Below are 13,844 nucleotides of genomic sequence, written 5' to 3' on the forward strand. Positions count from 1 at the left end.
CTCTACTAATGGTGACCTTTAAATTATACCTTTAAATTGTGCATATCATATATTTTCTCTGTGTATAAAAAGTAAGCTCATTGAGGCAGGTCTTATACATGTCTTCTTATACATTCTATTACTGAGCCTGATACAATAGCATCAAAATATGTTTGTTTTATAAATTAATTAATTGATAACTACATGATCATAATTCTGCTCTAGCCAAAGATAGACTCTGGAGGGGAAAATAAAAACTAGAAAGTGAATTCAGAGAAAGGTGAAAAAATTGCTACAGAGGAGAGTGCTTTTATTTCAATCCTGACTAAAGTGAAAAGTGAAAGTTGCTCAGTCATGTCCGACTCTTTGCGACCTCCATGGACTAATACTCGAGTGGGTAGCTGTTCGCCTCTTCCAGGGGATCTTCCCAACACAGGGATAGAACCCAGATCTCCCACATTGCAGGTGGATTCTTTCCAGCTGAGCCATCAGGAAGCCCAAGAATACTGGATTGGGTAGCCTGTCCCTTCTCCAGCAGATCTTCCCGACCCAGAAGTCAAACCACATTGCAGGCGGATTCTTTATCAACTGAGCTACCAGGGAAGCCCCTCAATCCTGACTAAGTGGTCTTTAAAAATTTACCCATCCTCTTTGTACCTCTGTTTTTTTTTTCACTTTAAAAATAGGGAGAATGGATTAGAATAGGTAGTTTGTGACATTTTTAGGAGTCATAGATTCTTTTCAGAAACCAATAAATACTATCAATGCTCTCCACAAACACTTTATATACATATATCATGAAAATAAGTTGACATATTTATAAGACTATGAAAAGCCTTCATGTGTATATTTATTAATATGCTATGAAAAAATTAATGAAATATTTTATAACATTTAAAGGTAGATATACACATTAGATACACACATATACAAAACCCTCTCCAAACTTTATAATAAAGAAAGCAGAAAACTCCTAAGCTGAAAGAAAGCATTTATCCAAATAAAGAAACAAAAGATTTACAGATGTGAAATGTTTTGAAATATTAAAGTCAAAAATCTTCTTTTAAGTTCTTGAAACATATTCATTTCAGATAGGGATGAAGTTGTTTAAGGTTAGCTTTTCTTGACAATCCAATCCTGATTGGTCGACTGCATGTCTTAAGAGGTAGTACTCTTGAAATTCCATATGAAAAACTGCTACCTAAAAATGGAAGACAATAAAAGCACATAAGGGATTAAAAATCACTCATAGTGTCTATGCTTAAAAATGATTACTAACTTCTAAAATCACAATACTAACAACATGTACTGAGTCACTGAGCTAAATGCTTTGAGTGCATTAGTTTACTTATTCTTATTTCTATTTTTTAAATGTGGAAAACTCAGCACAAAAAAGTTAAGCAACTTGCCCAAAATAATATAACATAGCAACTAAATAAAATCAGCATTCCAGTCATGCAATCTGGCTTAACATCAACAAAACTATATAGAGTTTAAACTTAACATGATGTAGTGGCTGTAAAGACTATGTTATTTTTCTATGAGAAGTTATTAGACTATATCATTAATATGTACATGTGGCTTTAATAGAGATTATCATAGATAATACAGCACAAATGTATTTCATCTGTCATGTATCAATGGAGAGCTCTAATTTTGAAGTTTTATTTAACATGACACTAACAGTTTGTAACAAGTTCAAAACATTTGGCTACCTGATGCGAAGAACTCATTGGAAAAGACCCAGATGCTGGGAAAGATTGAAAGCAGGAGGAGAAGGGGAAGGCAGAGGATGAGATGATTGGATGGCATCACTGACTCAATGGACATGAGTTTGAGCAAGCTCCGGGAGTTGGTAATGGACAGGGAAGCCTGGCGTGCTGCAGTCCATGGGATTGCAAAGAGTTGGACACAACTGAACCACTGAACTGAACTGAACTGAATATACCTTACTAATCAGTTAACCAAACAGGTAGAATCAACTACTCTTGATAATGAGTACCTCTTATTATCAAAATACCTCTTTGAATATTTTTTAAATAAACAGTAGGGTATATATATGAAGCTAAAAAGGTATCAAACTTTCATGAATTAGTATGACTTTAATATAATAGCACATTATGCCAAAAACAGTGTAATTAACCTAATGCTAAATATGGTAAAAGGTAAGCAGTATAATTTACACTAAGTTAAATCAAATATAAACTGTGTATGTATATATGCAAATAATAATAAAATAAAATATAAAATTTAGCTATATGTAAATAGGGAGAAAACAATACAAAATAGCTATAAATCAGTTTATGATACTTTATTTAACATTAAATTATAAAGTTAATTATAAAAATAAGAGAAAATGTATTGCTAGATTTTTTCATTTTTTAAAAAAGGGATGGTCTAATTGAAATAAAATTGTTGGCTCATGTCTGTTATACCCAATTTGGTTATAAATTAGATAACTTGGCAATTTATGCTAAGTGTACTTCTTTATTATGAAATTATTATTTCAGAACAAAGCCATGATTAGTCTATTTGATTACCTTTCCAAAGTATGTCTTTCCCCTTTAATATTCTAATACAATAGATATTTCTGGTAATTTTGCAACTTCTGGGAAATTGATGAACAAATTTGTAACAACAGCAGGTCTCTGGCAAAGGACCTAACCTTAAATAGTCACTGAAGAGTGGCTATAAGGATATACTTCTTTGCCTCTTTTGATTTTCTCCCTTTTCATGAAAAAAATCATGTAAAAAGTAAATCCTTTTTTCTATTACTATGTACTCCCTGGTGGCTCAGACAGTAAAGCGTCTGCTTGCAATGCAGGAGACCCGAGTTCGATCCCTGGGTTAGGAAGATCCCCTGGAGAAGGAAATGGCAACCCATTCCAGTACTCTTGCATGGAAAATCCCATGGACAGAGGAGTCTGGCAGGCTACAGTCCATGGGGTAGCAAAGAGTCAGACACAACTGAGCAAGTTCACTTTTGTTGTGTTATTTAACAATTCTACACATCCAAGCAATATGTGAACCATGGACTTCCAAATGTTCAAGCTGGTTTTAGAAAAGACAGAGGAACCAGAGATCAAATTGTCAACATCTGCTGGATCATCCAAAAAGCAAGAGAGTTCCAGAAAAACATCTGCTTCTGCTTTATTGACTATGCCAAAGCCTTTGACTGTGTGGATCACAATAAACTGTGGAAAATTCTTCAAGAGATGGGAATACCAGACCACTTGACATGCCTCTTGAGAAACCTGTATGCAGGTCAGGAGGCAACAGTTAGAACTGGACATGGAACAACAGACTGGTTCCAAATAGGAAAAGGAGTACTTCAAGGCTGTATATTGTCACCCTACTTATTTAACTTATATGCAGAGTTGCTGCTACAGCTAAGTTGCTTCAGTCGTGTCCGACTCTGTGCGACCCCATAGATGGCAGCCCACCAGGCTCCTTCGTCTCTGGGATTCTCCAGGCAAGCATATTGGAGTGGGTTGCCATTTCCTTCTCCAGTGCATGAAAGTGAAAAGTGAAAGTGAAGTCGCTCAGTCGTGTCTGACTCTTCGCGACCCCATGGGCTACAGCCTACCAGGCTCCCCTGTCCATGGGGTTTCCCAGGCAAGAGTACTGGAGTGGGGTGCCATTGCCTTCTCCGATATGCAGAGTACATCATGAGAAATGCTGGGGTGGAGGAAGCACAAGCTGGAATCAACATTGACAGGAGAAATATCAATAACCTCCGACATGCAGATGACACCACCCTTATGGCAGAAAGTGAAGAAGAACTAAAGAACCTCTTGATGAAAGGGAAAGAGGAGGGTGAAAAAGTTGGCTTAAAGCTCAACATTCGGAAAACTAAGATCATGGCATCCGGTCCCATCAATTCATGGAAAATAGATGGGGAAACAGTGAAAACAGTGAGAGACTTTATTTTTTCGGGCTCTAAAATCACTGCAGGTGGTGACTGCAGCCATGAAATTAAAAGACACTTGCTCCTTGGAAGAAAAGTTATGACCAACCTAGACAGCATATCCAAAAGCAGAGACATTACTTGGCCAACAAAGTTCTGTCTGGTCAAAGCTATGGTTTTTCCAGTAGTCATGTATGGAGTATGGATGTGAAAGTTGCACTATAAAGAAAGTTGAGCACCAAAGAATCGATGTTTTTGAACTGTGGTGTTGTAGAAGACTCTTGAGAGTCCTTTGGACTGCAAGGAGATCCAAACAGTCCATCCTAAAGGAAATCAGTCCTGAATATTCATTGGAAGGACTGATGCTGAAACTCCAATACTTTGGCCGCCTGATGCAAAGAACTGACTCATTGGGAAAGGCCCTGATGCTTGGAAAGATTGAAGGCGGGAGAAGGGGACAACAGAGATGGTTGGATGGCATCACCAACTCAATGGACATGAGTTTGAGTAAACCCTGGGAGTTGGTGATGGACAGGGAAGCCTGGCGTGCTGCAGTCCATGGGGTCACAAAGAGTCGTACACGACTGAGCGACTAAACTGAACCAAACTGAACTGAGAGCTGTGAGTTTCAGTTTTGTTTGGGGACACTTACTGAGGAGTATACCCTCTGGATACAGCCTCTCAGATAGCTCTGAAGAACTGATCTGGACAGATTAGGGAGGAGGTGAGCATGCATGTGATCTTGGAGAAGAGGTATGTGCAACCAGACTCACATCTTGGTAGAAGGTTAGTGCCAGTCAGGAGAAACAGATGTTTTAGTCAATTATTTCAGTGCTTTTCTAAGTATGAGAAGATGCAAGAAATTGGGTTCATACAATTTTCTCTTGAAAATATCTATCTGAAGACCTGTTCTGCCAGTTTTTCCAGAGCACAGAATGCCTCATTCCTAATCTCTGCCCTGAACTCCTTTCAGACTATGCTAGAGGTCAGCAAGTGCAGTGGCTAATGACTCAATCCTTGTAGAATCAGGTGACTCGTGACATTCTTTGGTTGACATATACATTAAAATTAGAGAAGAATTGGTACTAAATGACATATAAAGCACCTGGCATACTGGCTCGCTGTCATTTAACACACTCAAAGTACTTGCCTCCGCCATACCACAGAGAGAGGAGAGAAACAGAAAGGGACATAGGATGCACTAGAAATGTTGGTAGCAGAAACTTTATGATGACAAGTGGGTGGGTATCAAAAACATTTCTGCACAATCAGAAGTCTTTCAATACCTTTAAAAACACCCTGCATAAGTAAGGACCCGGTCTGCCTAGACAGAATTAGTCCATTTTTAGTCCATAATTAGTCCATTTTCTCCAGTACCTCCCAACTTTTCCCTTACACTATGGATTTTAACAAATCCCAGGTATATCATTCCATTTTTATGCACTTTGAAAGAGGCTTCATAATGATCCTAAAATAATATTAAGTAATTCTGGTTGACCTCTTACATTATTTTTCATATTTCTTGACAAGGAGGTACCTTTCCTTGTGAAGCCACAATAGAGTATTATGGGTTCAGATATTTCCAACAAATGTAACATTTCTTTTCCAATTTAGGCACATACTTTAATCTGTCTTAAATATCCATTTCATTAACACAATTATCATCAAGATGACAATATGGGTTTGTGTTCTCTAATAATCTTCCTCTATCAGAGAATATGTTCCTAAACCCAATTTCTTCCTTTCTTCCTGTTCTAGAAGAAACAACCCCTATCCTTTTCAGGCTAATTCTACTACTCTGCTTTTAGTCTCATCGAGTATTGTTTCTTAAGTTATTTTCTTTTTTCAGGGGAGAAAACCCACAGGCTTTTGATCTTCCAAGGACTTGGATTAATTTTTAAGAGTATTTCATTGAAAGCTAAGAAAAAAGAAATTATGCAGTTTTGAAGTGACTGAATAAAAGTGTCAAGGACAGCAATTTCTCCTATTGAGAAGCCAGGAGAAAAGTGATGCAAGATTGAAGATATTTTGATAAATATATTTCACCTACATCATTATTCTTTCTAGATCTAGTCTTGTATAAAACCAGTAATTTCAGACCACTGAAAATGGGGTCATTTAGAAAATAATTCCCTAATTTCAATCCAACTCCTACCTAACCCTTATTGGTACTACAAGTTAGAACAGATGTTAGACTTAGTGTATTTTATTCTGATATTACAGACCTGTTTGGCAAAGAATAAGGTTAGCTGTTTAACTTTTCTTTAGTCTGATTCTTTTATAATCAAACATTTAAATGCCAGAGTACTAAATGATGTTAATATATCTAAATGGTGCTAATTTCTTTCAAAATTACAATATAACATATCCATATAAACAGCCCTATAATGTTTAAAGGATAGAAAACAATGATAATAAATTTATAATTCAGAGTAACACCAATGTAAATCTAACTTAAACAAATGCCTTTTTTGCTTTTACTAATTAATGTTACATACAATAGATGTACATATTAGATATATATAATACCTATCTTATCATATAGCTATTGCAAGACATGACTGAAAATATTTAAACAGTTTTATAGAGTATATTTTCTAGTTACATCCTAAATGATTTTTTTCATTTTTAGCCAATTTTTAACTGTAGGAATTTGTATCAATAAATTATTAATGTTTACAAAAGCATTAAATCTTTGTATTTATTTTTTAACAACCTAAGTAAATTTTCCTTATGCTAAAAAAACAAGAATGCAGTAATCATCTTAGAAAGTATTAAAGAAAATAACCGAAACTCTTACCTGCCTTCAGCAGATAATTAAATTTTTCTTCCTTAAATTCACCAGAGAAAAAAGTTGGTCTTTCAGATGAAGGATTTTCACAATCTGAAAATAAAGATCAATGTGTTATAACAAAAAGTAACTTTTTATATAAAATGTCAATACTATGAACAATTGAAAGAGACACGTGTACCCCAGTGTTCATCCCAGCACTGTTTATAATAGCCAGGACATGGAAGCAACCTAGATGTCCGTCAGCAGACAAATGGATAAGAAAGCTGTGGTACATATACACAATGGAATATTACTCAGCCATTAAAAAGAATACATTTGAATCAGTTCTAATGAGGTGGATGAAACTGGAGCCTATTATACAGAGTGAAGTAAGCCAGAAAGAAAAACACCAATACAGTATACTAATGCATGTATATGGAATTTAGAAAGATAGTAACAATAACCCTATATGCGAGACAGCAAAAGAGACACAGATGTATAGAACAGTCTTTTGGACTCTGTGGGAGAGGGCGAGGGGGGGGTGATTTGGGAGAATGGCATTGAAACATGTATATTATCATATGTGAGATGGATTGCCAGTCCAGGTTCAATGCATGAGACAGGGTGCTCGGGGCTGGTGCACTGGGATGACCCAGAGGGATGGGGTGGGGAGGGAGGTGGGAGGGGGTTCAGGATGGGGAACACATGTACACCCATGGCTGATTCATGTCAATGTATGGCAAAACCACTACAATATTGTAAAGTAGTTAGCCTCCAATTAAAATGAATAAATTTATTTAAATTAATAAATAAATAAAATAAAATAATTACTAGAATTGTGATTGATAACTTTATACCAGGAAAAAAAAACAAATGATTTTTTTCATTTTTAGCCAATTTTTAACTGTAGGAATTTGTATCAATAAATTATTAATGTTTACAAAAGCATTAAATCTTTGTATTTATTTTTTAACAACCTAAGTATATTTTCCTTATGCTAAAAAAACAAGAATGCAGTAATCATCTTAGAAAGTATTAAAGAAAATAACCAAAACTCTTACCTGCCTTCAGTAGATAATTAAATTTTTCTTCCTTAAATTCATCAGAGAAAAAAGTTGGTCTTTCAGGCGAAGGATTTTCACAATCTGAAAGTAAAGACCAATGTGTTGTAACAAAAAGTAACTTTTTATATAAAGTGTCAATACTATAAACAAATTACTTTTTCAGGAATATTCCCTCCCATTGGTTTCTTATATTTACATATACAATAGAAAAATAATAACTTATCAATAAACATTGTCTTACACCTTATTTTCTTTTTTGCCAAAATTATATATTTGGCCTACACAGGAAAAAATGCCATATTTTATCTCAGAAAGTACATTTTAAAATCAATTTCATACCTTCCTTAGAAGTAGAATAAATTAATTCTTCTTTTGGTGTTCTTAGACAGCAGTCATTAGGAACTTCCTGTTCACCATTTTTGGGTACTGTTTTCCATTTAAATAAACTTTGGTGTTTTTTATGCATACTAGGACTTGCTATCATATCACCAAGCAAAGAAGATGGGCATAATTTGTTTTCTGTACCCATTTTCAAACCTTTTTTTATTTCCATTTTTACCTCTTCAACACCATTGCTTTCTACAAAGTAATTTTCTTGCCTATTGTTGGTTTCCACGGTGCTTAGAATTTCATTCTCCTTACTAATTTCATGAAACATACGAAGTTCTTCAAGCACTAAATTAAACTTACTCTTCATTTCAAAATTGTTTGCTATTGTCAGAACGTCTGTTGATAAACACTTGGCAGTTAAGTCCTGAAAACATTCATTGTTCCCTACACTCAAATGAGTTTCAAACTGATGATTAAAACATTCTGAAGAGTCATTCTTTGGATGAAAATGCTTTGAATTAGCTAACTCACTTTCTTGAAAAATACTCTCATATTCATTTCTGTCAACGGCATTACTTTGATTAACATATTTAGTCTCTTCCACATCTAATTTAGTCATTAATGAAACTGGTTGCACAATAAACATGTCATCCATTGAATAAAAACTATTTTTCTCTTCTTTTTCTGTCTTAATGTCTTCATGACCTTGGGAAAAGTTTGTTAAATTTTGTGCTGTGATTTTTCCTTCCTCCTTCAAAGTTAAGTCATATTTTTTATCTTCAATTTCACTTATCAAGTTCCCAAAATCTAGCACCTGAGTTACAGTCATGGGATTGGTTTGTTCACTATGCTTTTTGTCACAGCTTGCCTGTATAGCCTGTTGCCTAGTATTGAAAAAATCTTTAAATATGTAGTTAAAATTAAAACTACTGATCTTATTATGCTTTTGCTTTCCTTCAGCATATAAATCTTGGTTCTGAACATTTACTTCATACGTTTTTTTGTTCATATATTTCTGGTTCTGTGTAAATTGAAAACAAGACCTAACGTGTGTTTTATTAGTTTTAGAACTACAGTGAACCCAATTTTCCACACTTATGACTTGTTCAGGATGATTCTTATTCTTGTAACTAATTTCTTTTGTCAGAAAAATTTCATCAATGTCATCAAAGTCCATTAAAAGAGGAATTTTTTCATATGTTTCAAAAATTGTAAAGTGTATGTTTTTACTTGTCATACTGAAGGAATTGGTAAGTTTTTTCTTAGACTCTTCAAAAATTTGTTCACTTTTAAATAGCTTTCTTCTCTTTAACATAGGTTTCATATTATTTTCCAATAGTCTTGAAAAAGTTAAAATCCTGACTGGACATACAGTATGATTTTCCACTGTGATATTTTTTGGATAATTGAAATACATTATCCATTTGAAAATGCACCCTTCTTCTAATTTAGAATCATTTTCAACTACTGTAAAAGAGACAAAGTCATTGAGCAAAGAAGTTATGCTGGGTTTCAATATAATAGTTGGAGGGTCCGAAACATTGGTTTGTAAACATATGTTTGAAATATCATTATTTATATTGACATTCATAGTCTCAGTTATTAGATTTTGAACATCAGTTTGCTTTTTACACTTCAAAATTCCATACCAGGTTAAGATATTATTATCTTTTTGATTTCCTGAAATACTTTCATGGAAATAAAAAATTTCTGTAATGAAACTTTCAAAAATATTGCTTAAATGAAAATCTTTTTGTGTGGTATAATATCTGAAGTGTAGCATATTATCTTTTTCTCTTTTCTCTTTTAAGCAAAAAATTGGCTTTAAAGCTTTTTGACTACCTAGTGCTTCTGTCATGAGAGGCTTTGCTTTTTCATCATGTGTTTTCATGACTTTCATATTGTGATAATTTCCTTTACTTAGATCTATTTCTAATAATTGTTGTAAATTCAGTACTTCTCCAGCTTTTTTCATATTTTCATATTTCACCTTGTAACTATCCACAGTCCAACTATTTTCCCTATTTTTTCTCAAAATATATATAATGTTACAGTCCCAGCTTTGCAGTTTTTCCAATCTGGTAAATATGTAGCTATACAGGCGTGTTTCTGTCTCCTTGCAATTTGCAATTTCTAGTTTTATAGTGAAATTCTTTGCAGAGTCTATTGCATCAGACTTGATACTACTGTGATTATAGTAGTGTAAACTGATCAAGTCTTTTTTTCTCACAGAAACACTTTGGTTGCTGAGTGACTGGTGGTTACTTTCATAACACTCAGAAAAAATATTTTCTGCATCCACAATTTTTTTATCATTCTGTAACTTTTGCTTCTTAACATCACGTCTATTTTGGGACCAGTGAATGTTTGTGAAATCCCTAACATATACCTCATTTTTGTCATTTTTCTTCCCTATTTTCTTTAAATAGACAGAGGACATTTTGCTATTTAAATCAGTTGGAAACTCATGGATACTTGTTGTACTCTTATCTCTAAAATAGCTAGGTTTGGCAATTTCCATGCTGGGCTGGTTTTGGGATTTTGATATTTTTAGTGTAGATGCTGGAATGCTATTTTCTTTTTTATTTGATGGCATAACAATATCAGCTTTACATCTGTTCTTAATATCATGAAATGTTGATTTGGTATTCTTGTAAAAGGTAACATCTGAAAATGGATTTTCTGTCAGTTTTACGTCATTAATGTCTTCCTGACTATTGTCTCTCTCCTGGACTAAATATTGTTTTCCATCCTCGTTTTTAATTATATGTACATCGTGTGCAGAGGCATGGGACAGCTGACCAGCCTCTGTTTCAAATCTATCACTGCAAGGCACACTGAAAATCTCCCTGTCATACAGCCCTAGTTCACAAGACGTTCTAGAAGCCTTCACACCAGAAGCAAAATTTTGTGAGGGTAGAGACCGCAAACAACTCTTCGTCTCAAATTTGCTATTTTGGCATTCCGGATTATGTATCTGTTTCCCACTGACAGATTTCTTCACACACGAGTCTGTGGAGTTACCAAAAATCTCCTTAGCTGAAATCATGAGCGCTTTGAGGGGTGTGAGCGACAACTCCCAGACTTTTTCCACCTCAGACAAGCGAGGCACCAAAGGTAGCCTCCACTCCACCTCAGAAACACCACCGGGCTCCTCAAGACGGGGTCTCTTACTACGGGGTGGTAAGGAATCAGGGTCGTCAGCAGGTGGTAGAGGGGAGGCAGGCTCCCCGAACTCGGAAACCTGCGGCGCGCGCTGCGTGAGCGACATGACAGCGAACTGAGGGACTCTGTCACAGGTTCCAGGCAGACTCTGAGCCGGTACGAGGCGGCTCTGAACCAACACACCCTCCAGCCCCGCCTCTACCACGCCCCAGTCACGCCCCCAGTGCCAGCCCCAGGGCCACGCCCCCACCCACCCTGCTGCAGCGAGCCCCGCCCACGTAGCCTCTACCTCAAACAACACCAAGCCTGTGACCGTTATTTTGTCTATTTTTAGCGCCCCTTGCTACTGTTATAATTGAAGCTGATCTAAACTTTTTCTTCCCTCTGGTAGAATTAATGAGAAAAGTCAAAATCTTTTTTTTAATTTGTGAACGGAGACAGCTGTACTTTTTAAATTCTAAAACTCTTATTTTTTCTCAGAAGAACGTCTTCACAGTTTCTCTGGACCATCTTGTCCGTTGAAACCGTGTAGCTCTGTAAACACCAGACCAAATCTCCCTGTGGGTGGTAAAACTTCCTAACATGCTCTTAATGATGCCAGTGGCGTTTAAAATCATATTTCCACTTCAGTCTTGAACTGTGTTTTGAGGGAAGATAGCACTGGTACTTAACAATCTGAATATTTCAGGAAAAAAGTTGTGTGGAAATTATTATCCAGATAACTATTAATCTACACCTTAAGACTGTAGAAGAATTTCAATGCACTGTGGAGTTTTCTTTCCCAATATTGTGAATACAATTACTTAAAAATTATATGTTTCAATTATTCTATTTATTGTAAGCATAATCAGACAGTTCTGACTCACATAATAAATTTTGTAAATGTTATTTTTCTTTTTCTTCTGGTTTGAAAACATATATTTATTCTCTTCAGTCAATTCTGATTTTTGTGACTGTCATAACTCTAAAGAAAGCTATTTTCAAAATTCTGACTATTATTCTTATATACATGTTCATTAAGAAATATGTAATTACTGTTCAGTAATCAAAAGCTTCTATCCCCTTGATGATAGTTTCAATGTTGATAAGCTGTACATTCACAGATACATACATATATATATATATAAAATCTCAGAAACTGTAAGTGTATAAATGGCAAACTATGACTGGTATACTGCTTTAGTTAATAAACTGTTCATCAGCCTCTTGTCTCATAAATATTCTTAGATATATTATGATTTCAATTCTAGACGTTACTTTAGCTTGTGAATTTCTCCAGAGAAATGCTTACTTAAATCTATAGAAAGCCTTACAGTATAAGCACTTCATCAACACTATAAATATAAATGTGGCAATGGTTCAGGTTATATATCAGCAAATTCTCAAAGTGCTGTTCCTATATATCTTTAGTTGCATTGTTTTTTTTTAATCTCAGATTTTCCATAATTCTACACTCCATTCAAATGCACTCTGTTGTATGCTTTGACCAACCCATAGGCTGACTTGCATAGCCAAGGTGGATGTAATTGGTATAGTGACATAATATTAGAAGTAAGCTTTCTATCAGTATAGTAACTGCTTTAGCTTTGTGATTCTAGGTAGATCTGTAACTTGGTGCTTTTTTCTTCATCTTGCTAACTAGTTTTCCCAAGAACACACTGTTTTTTAATTGTCCATCACACCATTATTTTAAAACTGCATTAAGGACTAGAATTCAAATAAAACTCAGTTTTCCATTTAATTCAACAATTGTTTGAGAACTATGTCTAAGATGCTGTTAAGTGTATAGGAATGTATGTTTTTTTTCTGTTTTGAAGAAATTTATAGCAATAAAGTCAGAAAAAGAAATCTTTTCTTGAACTTACTTGCTTCAACATTAATGACCACTGTCATTTCAATCAATGTCTATTGAAACTATTATGTGCATTTTCCTTGAGTTTTAAAATGTTGTCTTGAAAATAAACTAGTTACAAGTGATAAGTGCAAAAAAAATTTGTATCTTCAACTCATTTAATCAAAATACACATGAGACTTCTAATCTTACCTACTCTTGAAAGCCCATTTTAAATGTCCCGTTTTTCTGTATCACTTTACCTGCCCTTCCTTTGAAAAATCCTACCTCCTTTAACAACAATAAACTGAGAGTTAAGGCCAGCACCTCTCATTCCTTTCAGCTTTGTGTCCTATTACAGTGCAGCTCTGAAGGAAAGAATGGGATAAATACCATACTGAAAATATGACACAAGTTCCTGTTAAGTCAAAAGTTCACCCAGTACCTCGGGATGCCTGATGTCCAATGTCCTCAGCTCAGTATGGCAGATCTTCACAACTAGATCCTACCTTAACTTTTATGGCTTCATTTGTTTTTATAATTTGCCCTGTGCTGCCTACACCAGACATGTATGTTTTCAATGCCCTTCTCTTTCTCCATCTGAGAAATTCCTTTTCAGTGTAAAAGGGTTCTACCCAAAAGTTACCTCCACTGAGGAAGCATCTATATCGCATCCTTGCCCTATCCAAATCCTAGGAAATATTACTTGGATCCTCAGTTCTGTCCCTATAGAAGTTTATTTTCAACCATACTATAACACTTAAAATATTGTATTAAGTTATTTACATCCCCTCT

The 13,844-nt window shown here is 35.0% G+C and overlaps 1 protein-coding gene across 2 annotated transcripts; it reads right to left on the reverse strand.

Moving 5' to 3' along the window:
• Positions 1–795: 795 nt before the first annotated feature.
• RAD51AP2 (RAD51 associated protein 2) lies at positions 796–11,464 on the reverse strand. 2 transcript variants are annotated; one of them, XM_081591201.1, is made up of 4 exons: positions 8,063–11,464; positions 7,721–7,804; positions 6,687–6,770; positions 796–1,180 (listed from the first exon to the last, which is right to left on the reverse strand). In XM_081591201.1, exons 1-4 carry the CDS (start codon positions 11,322–11,324, stop codon positions 1,062–1,064), a joined length of 3,549 nt encoding a protein of 1,182 aa, XP_081447327.1. In that variant the 5' UTR covers positions 11,325–11,464; the 3' UTR covers positions 796–1,061. The 2 variants fall into 2 exon arrangements, with proteins under 2 accessions (XP_081447327.1, XP_081447328.1); XM_081591202.1 differs by lacking the exon at positions 6,687–6,770.
• Positions 11,465–13,844: the final 2,380 nt, after the last annotated feature.

Source organism: Giraffa tippelskirchi, chromosome 4, assembly GCF_054371585.1.
Source record: "Giraffa tippelskirchi isolate mGirTip1 chromosome 4, T2T-mGirTip1v1.2.pri, whole genome shotgun sequence".
Lineage (NCBI taxonomy): Eukaryota > Metazoa > Chordata > Mammalia > Artiodactyla > Giraffidae > Giraffa > Giraffa tippelskirchi.

Excerpts from the sequence above, each read along its gene's own strand:
- RAD51AP2 (XM_081591201.1), bottom strand. The coding sequence starts at position 11,324 with ATGTCGCTCACGCAGCGCGCGCCGCAGGTTTCCGAGTTCGGGGAGCCT. Across the intron at positions 7,805-8,062 it reads TTATTCTACTTCTAAGGAAG|ATTGTGAAAATCCTTCGCCT; the intron begins GTATGAAATTGA and ends CTTTACTTTCAG. Across the intron at positions 1,181-6,686 it reads TAATTATCTGCTGAAGGCAG|GTAGCAGTTTTTCATATGGA; the intron begins GTAAGAGTTTCG and ends TTCCATTTTTAG.